The sequence below is a fragment of the Labrus mixtus genome, chromosome 14, assembly GCF_963584025.1.
Source record: "Labrus mixtus chromosome 14, fLabMix1.1, whole genome shotgun sequence".
Lineage (NCBI taxonomy): Eukaryota > Metazoa > Chordata > Actinopteri > Labriformes > Labridae > Labrus > Labrus mixtus.
In genome coordinates this window covers 3,023,558-3,035,573 of record NC_083625.1, presented here as the reverse complement: position 1 = coordinate 3,035,573, position 12,016 = coordinate 3,023,558, and the positions used below count along the sequence as shown (strand labels likewise).

Below are 12,016 nucleotides of genomic sequence, written 5' to 3'. Positions count from 1 at the left end.
GTGTTCTTTTTTTTACTCTCAGAGCCGAGCGAGACGCCATCGAGATCATCAAACAAGCTTTGCCCAAAGCGACCAAAGAGGCTGCTGGCACATCGGATGGAAGCAGCAACTCTTCAGGTACGGAAGCTGAGCGTGTTTTCATGAGTGCAGAAATATTTAGGCTGTTTGTAGTTCATAGTTTATTTTCTTTCCTTTCCATTTAAAGCTTAAAGGAAAACAAAATAAACACTCATCAGGGCCAAACCAATAAAGATAAAGATAAAGATAAACTTTATTGATCCCCCATTGGGGGAAATTTCTTTGTTACAACAGCTCAAAAACAGTAGTATAATTAGTAAAAATTGCAAAAAGTAAAAAAACAAACATATTTACATTAATTAAATAAAGCAAGAAATTACAAAATAATACTAGGCATATACTATAAACACTTTGACTTGTGGAAAGACAGAGGACAGTTCAAATCTAATTAATAAACTAAACCATCCAAAAAATGCACAGGAGCATATACTGTATTTACACATAAATAAATGTAGTACTCAGGTACACAGTCAGCATCGTGCAGCTCGGCATGCTGCAGAGAACAAAGAGAGCGAGCATGGCCGGCTGCAGGCTTCTTAATTATCAGGTGTGGACTGAACTGATTATCATGACCACAGGACCTGGACACAAACTCGCCTTGGACTCCTACCTGCTTATGCAAATATAACACTCACACCAGTGTGCCCTCCCCAACATGCAGAGTTTGTTTGTAGCACAGGGAAACCCACAATCACACAGCACGTATTCCTTTGACATGTTGTGATTTATTGTTTAGTAAAACTAGATAGATAGATACTTTATTGATCCCGAGGGAAATTCAAAGCATCCAGTAGCAGGTTACAAAGACGTACATGACATGAAACATTTGTTACAAATTAACCACAAAACCGTAAAAAATCTGTAATTAGACCTGAATATAAAAAATAAAAAAGTGTTGTTGGGTTGTTTATATATGTACAGCAATGTTTAAAAAGAAGGTAAATATATAAAAAAAACAGACATTAAATAACAGTCAGTGCACAGTAAACTGTAACGCTGTCTGGGTTCTTCACAGAACGTTCACTTTCTATAATAAATCTTAAAGCAAGACTCCCATTCCCCAGCGCCGCAGGGCACTCATGCAGTGATGGTTTCAGTAGTCCCTCAATTAAACAACTTTTATACGTGAGGGGAGGAGTCAGCCAGCCGTCCGGGCGATGTAAACAAAGTGAAGATAGGACTCTGAAAACTCTGAAAACATCACAGACAGTGGGACTCGGGTGTTACACCCATTGTAGACAGTCATGACTCACAGAGTTATTTTCAGAGGAGATACTTGATTTCTATTATATTTAAGTGTGAAAAATCACATATAAAGACTTTAAAAGTTACTGAGACAGAAACGTTTGTTTCAGTCATGAATGATAAGAATCTGATTGAGAAAAATAATCAGAATAGCTTGAGTTTATATCGTGTCTGTCAAGGGACCCAAGAAGGCTTTTACTTACTACAAATATTATTTAGCCATCTTTTACCGGCTTCAGCCTTCATGTCAAGAGGATTTTCTGCTTCTCTCTGTTTTTATTTATGAGTCACATTTTTGGGGGAGTTTAGTTTGTTGGTTGGACAAAAAAAAGGCCGTCATCTAGAAATGTTTGATTTTTTTTTTGTGCTATTTTCTGAAAGTTTTCAACTAAATACAACCTGAGTATTGTCATTTTCATCAGTTTTCTCCTCCGGGTTAGATTGGCAACACATTCAAATGTTGCTCTTTCTGATGAACACTTTCAGATCTCGCGTCTCCATGCGTCGCCGATAAAGATGGCGCCTCTTCTCCAGACATTCAGCGTCCGTCGAGTACCAACCCGTTTGACGGCATGAAATCAGAGGATGAGGAAGAGGAGCTGGCCTCAGCAGAGAGACAGGAGGAGGAGGAGGAGGAGGAGGAAGAGGAGGAAGAGGAGGAGGAAGGGGGTGATGAAGAGATAGATGAAGCAGAGCTGGAGGCGTTCCTGGACGGGCAGCTGCCCTTCCTGCAGGAGGAGACACCTCAGGGCGTCGCTGCTGAGAACCAAGAGCTCAACGCGTTCGATTCACCCTCCTCCTCTAAAGGCGAAGAGGCTCTCAAGACGTGTAAGTTACACATTCAGAGGCGTACTCTTAGACTTTCCGAGCAGATGTTCAGTCCAAAGCAAAACGCTCTTTCGAGAGTCAAGATTCAAGATTTTTATTTGTCACATGCTCATACAGATGTGCAGTGAAATGTAAAGACTGTTCCGCAAGGCCATGAAATAAACACTCAAATTACTAAAACATAAGAAATAAAATGTAACATTTAAAAAAAGAAATATTTGAATATACAAAATATAGAATACAGAAATATAAACAGTGTAAAGTGTCAGTGTGTAAAGTGAATGTGCAGACACTCCTCCTTCATGGGTGGGCTCCCAAACAGCCCTTCAGAAACCAATGCATGACATTATTCAGTCCTTGTCCGTGTTTATATGCAGTCTTTGGTTCATGCAAGTAAAAAAAAAAAAAAGAGTGAAGTGAGTGAAGAAGAAGAAGAAAGTGCCTACTTTACGCACTTAACAACATAAAATAAGTCAACATCTCGAGAAAATAAAAAACGGAAAAATGACTCCTGATCACGGGAATATGGAGACAAATGAAATGCATGATTGTCCACTTTGGGCTTCCGTAGAAAAGAGTCTTGTTACAGGATTTAAAGAGGGTGTTTAATCAAAGAAAATCTTGCTGGAACATTGAAAGTCTCAGATGTTAGAATAGAAGCACTTGACACAAAATGTAAAGTGCATTACAAATTAAATTATTATTTTTATTACTTGTCAGCGTGAACCCAGAACTGAGAACTACAAACTCAGAGGGAGTTTGGCTTCTCTCTCTTTTTAGGAAGTCTTTACTCCATAAGTTTTTTACAGAGAGTTTATATTTGTGTTGTTTTTCTCTCCGTCCCAGTGGCCATGCTGAAGCAGGCTCTTTTCAACCACATGATCAGCAGAGAGGCGGAGGAGGAGACAGGGGGGGAGAAGAGGGAGAGTGGGGCGCCCGGCTGTCAGCCGAGTGCCTCTTTGCCCGGGAGCCCCGAGGGGGGGCCGTCTGCTGCGAGTGAAGAGAGCCGAGTGTCTTCAAGTTCACAGAGAGACGGCACTCAGCTTCCCTCGGGACTCACAGGGACGTCAGAGACACCTGAACGCAACGGTGAGGGCATCCACTTTGTTTCCTTGTTGATTTTTTTTCTAGTAGTGATAAAAAAAACTCTTCACCTGACTCACCAGACTTTACAAACAGTCTGTATTTGGCAATCATCATGTTAGCACCCATACAAAGTGAAAAACAAAACAAACAAATCATCACCATGTGTACAACCTATCCCACCAGTTTTATTTTACATAATTGTGTTACTATACTGTCCCCATGTTTTCTTTTTGTCCTGTTTGCTCATTCACTTATTTTGTCCCTCTTTCTAATTCATTCATTTTATTTACTGACCCTTTTCCTTTTGTTTTGTTTGTTTGTTTGTTTGCTTTTATCTAAATCTGCTTGCAAAACTGTATCGTACCACAGTTCCCCTCTTGTTTGTATCTCTTTTTTTTATTTTTTATTGTGTGAGTTTGTGGATGCACGCTTTGGAGAATAAATGTTTAAAAAAAAAAACTCTTCACCTCCGGAAGATGTTTTAGTTTGTTGTCAAAGCTGCAGCTATAATTCCAGTTTTTTAAATGTCATCTGGTCGAGGCTCCACTTTGCTGTGACTTCACAGAGAAAGCTTTTGAAAATCAGACTTTTAATTTGACCTCCTCCTCCGTCTGCTCTGCTTCTCCCCCTCCAGGTGGTTTTGTGGTTCTGGACTTTGGAGGCTCAGAGGAGAGCAGCACCGATGACGACGGGGGAGTAGGAGTGGACGCGGGGATCGACATGAGCAAACTGCTCTCCTCCTCCTCGCAGACAGGAGGCGTCAGTGGGCCCAACCTCAGCAGGCAGCTCATGACTCACCTGCGCCTCCTGCAGGCCGACCTGCAGTATCTGAAGGTACTGCACATGTTCAGCCTGGTTTATACTTTATGATGGTGGGGGGGAATCATAAAGTGCAAAAGCTGCAAGCAAAGCATTGCAAATTTTGAGAGAGGACTTCCAGGTAAAAGATCTCCATAAGATGTCTAAAATTTGGAAATTTCATGTTAGAGTATCACTTTTAACTGCTCCCTGGTTAAAAGTGGGCTTAAAGATAAAGGTAAACTTTATTGATCCCCCATGGGGGAAATTTTTTTGTTACAACAGCTCAAGAAAACAGGAAACAGGAATATAATTATTAAAAATAACAAGAAGTTAAAAATCAAACATATTTTCATCAGTTAAATAAAGGGAGAAAAAATACAATAATAGAGTAATACAAGGTATGTACACTTCCACTTGTGGAAAGAGTTATTGAACTTGAGGATTGTTAGTCATTTCACTTTTTGACTTTTGGTAAATGTTAAACAGACTTGAGCTCGTATAGCGACCTTCAGTTGAGAGACGACCGACTCTACCACCCGAGCCACAGCTGCCCGACTTTTTTCATCCAATGTTCGAGATTAAATCAAAAAAATTATGAATTTGTTCATAAAGAGATTGACTGACAAGTAGTTTAGTGTTTGTCTTTATATGTTGATGTGAATGGTGGTGGTGTGGGGGGTTCAAAATATTTTTCATCTGCCAAAGGGGGTCACTTAAAGTCTGGGAACCGCTGATCTAATCGGATTTTCCAAGAGGAAGAAAAAAAAACGAGATAACAATTTTGAGGAGCCCAACGATCATTTTTATTTCCACAAACTTTTTAATTTTTAAAGTCACAAGAAGTGTCAGAAAATATTAAAAATACTTTGTTTTAGCTGGTTTATTTTTTTAAACCAATCAGTTGACCCGTAAGTTGTAGCCAACAAGCCCTATAAACTTTAGTAATTTCAAATGAAAACTAAAAACCTTGTTTTGAATCTTTATTAATCTCCAGAAAAACTCTAAAAAATGGTTGAGAGTTTAATATCAACATGGACCTCATTGTTTCATTTCAGCATTTACATGATTTATTGATTGTTTACCTTTATTTTCTTTCCTGATCTGTGGACTTTTATTATTTATTTATTTAACCTATATAAAACCTCTTTTTCAAGGGAGACCGGGCCGAGACAGGCAGCAGCAAAAACACAAAGTTACAGACGGAAATACAAAGACAGACACAAAGTGCAATTTACAAAACAGTAAATTACTTACTGAGCTTTGATTGTATTTGATGTTTCCAGGAGGTGGAGATAAAGTACAACGAGCTGCGACAAACACACAGCGACCCGGCTACTGACTCAGAGGACAACAATGGTACTTTCTCTTCCCTTATTTAAAAAAAAAAAACCCAGCTGATTGAAGTTCATGTAAATCTTTTGTTAAATCTTTGTTTGTTTTATAGGTTTACCAGACGGGATTCAGTGATGAAAGACCTCCTGCTGTCGTCGTCGTATGAACCAGATGAATGTTTCTCTGTGGGTGTCTTCTGGACCTTGTTATCGTTGATGTCGCCCCAAACAACAGAGAATCAATCTCCGACCACGTCTTGTTTCAGTGGAAGTTTCAGAATCACCAATGACGCTCCTTTAAAGGAGGGACACTGCGGAAGAACCAGAGGATTATTCACTCTCTTTTCTGTTCTAATGATATTAATTATCAATGCATAAATTATCTTTAACACTGGAGATACGCTTTGGAAAACAGACTAACTGTGGATGTACCACGGAGACAAAATAAGAACAGACATGAAGACTGTGTGCAGGATGACTCTCTGAGGATCCAGAAGGTGGATTTCTTATTCAGGACTCACTGCTGTAAACTTGATATTTCACTTTGCAATTCGTGCTTTTCAAACGCCACATAGTCTAACGTGCTTAACGATACTTCCCTACTCTGTTACTGCCCTGAAAAGCAAACTTTTAATCTCCTCTCATCATGGTGAGTATGTGTAAAGATTCAGGAACATCTGCAAAAACATCCCCCCCCCCCCCCTCAAAGAAAACATATATTTATGTTGCATGGTTTGTAATGTATGTCTTTAGCCTAGCTAAGCATAAAAATGGCAATAAGGAGGACCAGCTGGGCTACATGGAAAAAACACACCTCTTAACTGTCATTGGTTGGATGTTTGTTTTATCTTCACACATGCAGAAATGTTAAAATGCAAACATCCGAGTACTAACCCGGCTCTGATTAGCTTCTGAGACTGGACGAGATCTTGAGTGTTCAGGGTGCTATGGCTGTAAGCAGTGTTTTATAACTCTTAGACAGCTTGAGATATTTGACAAAAGGGCTGATGGATAAAAGGATTTTGTCAGAAAGTATTTTCGGGAAGTAGCTCTCCATAAAACCAAAAATAGTTTTCGTCTGGACAAAAAAACATATTAAGCTTTGGATGAGTTTTACTTATAGGTAGATTCGGATGTTAACATAAAACATGTTGAAAACATTTTGAATGAAAAAAATTTGACTTAAATGTTGACATTTTTCATGGAAAAATTGACTTCAAATTTTTCGAAAATTGTCATGAAAAGATTTTGACTTCGAAAATGTCTAAAATTTTCATGAAATTTTTTTGACTTCAAATTTCTCGAAAATTTTAATCAATAAAAAATGCCGAAGATTTGAATGCAAAAATGTTAATTTCAAAAATGTCAAAAAATTTCATGAAAAACGTTTTACTTGGAAAACCAAATCATGGAAAAGTTTTGGTTTCAAGAAAGTCAAAAATCTACGTGAAACAATTGACTTCAAATTTCTCGACTATTTTCATGAAAAGATTTTGACTTCTAAAATGTAAAAAATTGTCATGAAAAAAATGTTCAGTAATGCCGCTTAATCATCACTTCTGGGCCTCCATACATGTGTGGTGGGGACTGTGTCTGCAGAGACTTTGTCCTCTGACTGGATTTAGATTTTTTTGGTTTATTTTGGTTGATTCGGGTCGTTTCTGGGCGTGAAGCTGGTGCGTCTCCTCCAGCCAATAACAGCACGCAGGTGGGTTTGGACGCAATTTAAACCGGTGAATATGACAGACGTGGACAAAGCTGCAAAGAAGAGATAATGAGGCGGTGTGCCAAGCTCATACAGCTCGTTCCAAGACGAGGTTTAGCTTTAGGTCGGCCCTTACCTGCAGACGCAGAGTTGGTCTGTTTTCCGTTGGACATGCAGGGGCCGAACACCGGCGGTTAGCTATACAACAAACAACAACCGTTATATTCTCAGGTAGCTTGCAGTGAAGTTACAAGCAGTAAACGTACACACTACATCCTGACAGGAGGAGGGGCCCAGTTTAAATGTTGTGTTTACAAACTGCAACGGACATTTCTACTGACTCCACCTTTAAGGCAATGTTGTTTTTTTTACCTTTTCCACTGTATTCCAGTCTTTATGCTAAGCTAGGCTAACCTCTTTATGAATCCAGCTCAAAACTTTATGCACGGATATGAGAGTTAGATCAACTTTCATATCTTACTTGCAGAAGAAAAGCAAAGACACAAGTTTCAGAGCTGCACACACTTTTCCTGGCACATGAAGTATCATGAATCAGAATCAAACATCAATTATTTTTGAAGTTTTCCACGAAAAAAGTGTGTACTGATCGTCTTCTTAAGTTTGAATCTCTGACATAACTGAATAACTTTGAAATTCTGTTTAGCAGCTGTTTTTAAAACCCCCCAGTATTACAATTTCCCAGAGCACTTGAATGTAGCATGGTAAACCAACAGAACCAGATCAGCTCTGTCTTCAGCTCACCAAATATCTACCAAATTAATAAGAGTCGACGAATAACCAAACAGTACAGACACACAAACAGAACCTCAGTTACATTTTTGTGTTTTTAAGAATCTACATTGTTCAATGAGGACTCACATTTTGGTTTTCTTTATTTTCTGTTTCACCAGGATGAGTTTAGTGCAGCTGTTATAAAATGATAAACATTGAGTGTAACTTTTGCTGCACAGCACATCATACCATACAAAGTACAGGCTCCTCAGTGTGTGTGTTCACATGTACATTTATCGGTTTAACTTACCTCTAAGGTGTATTTTTTCCTTTTTTTCTGACTTCCACTAGCTTCCATGATAATCTCAGTGAAGCTATCAACTAACCCGAGTGCCATTTTTCACCTCTTCACCTCCTCGTTTTTTTTTTTTGCGTATATCATGAGATTTTCTTCAGGATCGTTTTGAGTTCTGCCCCCGACTTCTTCATCTTCTTCGTGTATTATATAACCTGTTATTGTTAAAGGCACACGTTACAAAGATTCACCTTCACGGTTGGACTGAAAACACTTCAAAACATTCACCGGCCACTTGACTGCACGGACGGGGAAATGTTTTTATGGACTGATTTAAATGTAAAGGAATATAATGTACAAATATGACTGTGTATCAAAGGTTTGTGTTTGTTTTTTTACACAATGCAATCATGTAATATTTTAACACAAACTAATTAAAACAGGGTTAAGTATCCACTCAGCATGAAATCTGTTGTTATTGTTATTATTTTGTTTTATTACATATTTCATGTTACACATCAGCGTTAATCACCATGGAAACAGGTTTTCTGACATTGTTGAAAACTTTTTTTTAAATGAAGAATGAGCGACTTTTTGATCCAGTAGATGTCGCCCTTTAGCACCAGTATTAAAACCAAAACAAACTGCTGTTAGGCCACGCCTCCTCCATACTGAAGCCTCCGCTCTCCTCCAGAGACACACCTCCAACCCCCCTCTCCACTCGCGTTCACACGATGCAGTTATCAATTTGAACGCACCATAATTAAGGACCTGGGGACAAGATTTTGTCAGAAAGTATTTTCGGGAAGTAGCTCTCCATTAAACCAATAATTGTTTTCGTCTGGACAAAAAAAACATATTATTCTTTGGATGAGTTTTATTTAAAGGTAGAGTCAGATGTTAACATCAAACATGTTGAACATTTTAATTAAAATAAATAAAATAAATTAATGTCGAAGATTTTCATGAAAAAATTTAATTCAGGAATGTTGAAAATTTTCTGCTTGAAAAATGTTGAAAATTTTCATGAAAAAATGTTGACTTCAAATTTCTGTGTCTGATCATTCGACGCTTACTAACATCCAAATAATCAGTGAGTATGTTCTTCTTCTTCTCTCTAGTTCTTGACTAAAACAGCTTTTATACACAAGGGGAGGAGCCGGCCGTCCCGTCCATGTAAACACGGCTCTGACAACAACACACTCATTAGACTCAGAGAGACTCGGGGGATTGACAAAATCCGACTGTCCTGCCCATCCCTAACACTTCAGGAGTTCTGTGTAAGTTTGAACGAGGCTTCGGTTGCAGTTGAAAATTAGAGTAAAAGAGGTTTCATAGATTGAGGTAAACTTGGCTGACGAGGTTGTTTCTTTTCTTGTAGCATCAAAACGTTATGGCAGTAAACACAAAGTTCAACAATCTTTAGGATGATTCCCGTCAGTCACTCTTGTTTGAAAGTCCATCGGGTTCTGGTGTTTTCGTTTCTTTCAGTTTCTGGTTCTCTCGCCACCTTTTATACTTGGCCTTACTTTTCTTGTAGCCGAATTTGGCTATGTCCACCATGAACACCCAGGCCAGTCCGTACATCGCCACGCCTCCCAGCTTCATTACGAGGGAGGTCCTGGGAGAGGTGAGCTCGCAGTAGAACATCGCGGTGCCCACTCCCACGCGCACGGTGGCGAACAGAAAGATGAACAGCAGGTCCACGGCGTCGCCCAGCAGGCTGTCGTACATGCCCGCCTGCCGGAGGAACCAGCGGGTCTGCAGCAAGGGGTTGGTGATCTCGCTGCCGAAGATAACCGCGCAGGTTTCGCAGCCCGACACCCCCATGAGCAAGGCCAGCAGGATGCCCACCATGCTCGCCGCGTGGTGAGCCAGCATGACGGGACCCTCGGTTCGATTGCATACACACCAGCCCATATCGAAGAGGAAGTAGCCGAGGCAGACGGCCAGGGACAAAGTCTGCAGCTCAGTGTTCTCTGTACCTGGAGGATAGAAAGACACAGGGTTGTGCATGAGGCAATATCAAGACGAAGCACAAAAAACAAACTAATGTGCTCTAATGCAATTTCTGTTATTTCTGCAACGACTACAGCATGGTGACCAATATTTAAAAAATGACCTTCATATCAATAATTGTCTTCATGTCTCATAAATTAAAGCTGTTATGGCTTTAATGAGAAAAAAGTGATGGGTAGTTTGCTTTATGTGGGGGCCTGTGTATTGGTTCAAAGAGTAGGCCAGTGTGACCGCGACCTTAGTCCCTGCGACCCTTCCCCTGTAGATTTGGATCCTTTCCCACCTGCATGTGTGAGGGGCCAGGGTCCGTCTATGAAGATGACGTAAGCGGTCAGCAGCACTATGAGGACCCCGTGAGACAGAGTGACCAGCCGACAGTTCCACTCGGGTCCTCGACGGGGAAACGTCCAGCAGAACGACAGGTAGAGAGAGAACCAGCCAATCAGGCTGCAGATCACCTCCAGCACAGGCATGGCTGTCTTTCTTTCTGCGGGAAGATTTCAATTGATTTATTCATTTTAGATACAAAGCTTGAATGTCTGGGTCACTTCCTGTCTCTGAGCCAAACTTATTTAATTTAGAAGTCACCTTAAAGCCTTAACGAGTGAAACAATTAGCAGACATGTTTGTTTGCTTTTTAGATAATTCGGGTTTTTTGGTGCCGAGACAGAACAGATGATGGGGGGGGGGATGGGGGGGGGGGGGGGGGGGGGGCAAGAGAGAGTGGGGTATGACATGCTGGAAAGGAGCCACAGATTTGAACCCGGGTCGCCTTCTTCAAGGGGGCACTGCCTGTCAACAGTCAAGGCAGGCAACTGCTTGGGGCCCCAGACCAGCAGGCAAACTTAAAGGCTTTATATGTGATTTTTTGATCCAGCAGGTGTCGCCCTTGAGCACCAGCATGAAACCGAAACAACTCGCGCTGCATTGTTGTGTTAGCATGCTAATGCTAGCGATCTTTATTATGCTGGTATCTTCACACTGCATGTAAATTTACCTGAAATGAGCGTGATCTAGAAACACAGTTAAGCAGTGAGTACAGTATGTTATTCTTCTTTTCTCTAGTCCCTCAATTAAACAACTTTTATACACGAGGGGAGGAGTCAGCCGGCCGTCCTGGCGATGTAAACAAAGTGAAGATAGGACTCTGAAAACTCTGAAAACATCACAGACAGTGGGACTCGGGTGTTACACCCATTGTAGACAGTCATGACTCACAGAGTTATTTTCACAGGATATACTTGATTTCTACATTTAAGTTTGAAAAATCACATATAAAGCCTTTAATTTAAAGCAGTGGCCCAAAACGTGCATTTTTTGCAACGACAGTAGGAAACCTCCCTAAGGGGGCCCCATGTGACAGCACTCATTCTCTTTCTCTGCTAATTGTTGCATGCATTTTCTGTGAAAACCAAAGTTTGTCAATGAAAGTCAACATGTAAAAATGAAGAGGAATCATCTGTCTATAGGAGAGAAAAAAGAAGAAAATAACTTTTATGTGTTTTTTGGGAATGTAAATCAACGAGATCCTCATGAATGGATTTCTTCTCATACTGTGTGAATCTGACCCAGTGTTGCATTAGAGTACCATATTGGCTCAGATTTGACCCAGTGACTTTTATTGTAGTGTGTAACACTATTACCACAGACTTACCTTAACCCCCTCCTCCGCTCAGTCGTCCTCAGACTCAGGAAACATGAAGAAAATCACTCCAGCAGCTGCGCACAGACTCGTCCTCCATCGCTGTTTATCTTCATATCAGGCATTAAAAACTCCAAACCAAAGGGCCTGAAGCTCGGCACATTTCTAAATGACACATGTCCAATCTGTCAAGATGACAGAAATGCCATGTGCAGGCTACTATAGACAGTTAGTGGATCCTTTATCCCTTCCCT

General features: G+C 40.4%; 2 protein-coding genes across 2 annotated transcripts in view; one reads left to right on the top strand and one right to left on the bottom strand.

Moving 5' to 3' along the window:
• Window positions 1-8,569, top strand: part of arhgef12b (Rho guanine nucleotide exchange factor (GEF) 12b) — a 42,120-nt gene extending 33,551 nt beyond the window's left edge. The window contains exons 33-38 of the mRNA XM_061056113.1: window positions 23-117; window positions 1,810-2,151; window positions 2,998-3,240; window positions 3,872-4,071; window positions 5,322-5,394; window positions 5,483-8,569. Coding sequence (XP_060912096.1) covers window positions 23-117; window positions 1,810-2,151; window positions 2,998-3,240; window positions 3,872-4,071; window positions 5,322-5,394; window positions 5,483-5,505 — 976 coding nt within the window. The 3' untranslated portion in view covers window positions 5,506-8,569. The remainder of the gene's footprint in view (window positions 1-22; window positions 118-1,809; window positions 2,152-2,997; window positions 3,241-3,871; window positions 4,072-5,321; window positions 5,395-5,482) is intronic.
• Window positions 8,570-9,356: 787 nt separating this feature from the next.
• tlcd5b (TLC domain containing 5b) lies at window positions 9,357-12,016 on the bottom strand. The gene is made up of 3 exons (XM_061056181.1): window positions 11,775-12,016; window positions 10,404-10,603; window positions 9,357-10,086 (listed from the first exon to the last, which is right to left on the bottom strand). Exons 2-3 carry the CDS (start codon window positions 10,591-10,593, stop codon window positions 9,539-9,541), a joined length of 738 nt encoding a protein of 245 aa, XP_060912164.1. The 5' UTR covers window positions 10,594-10,603; window positions 11,775-12,016; the 3' UTR covers window positions 9,357-9,538.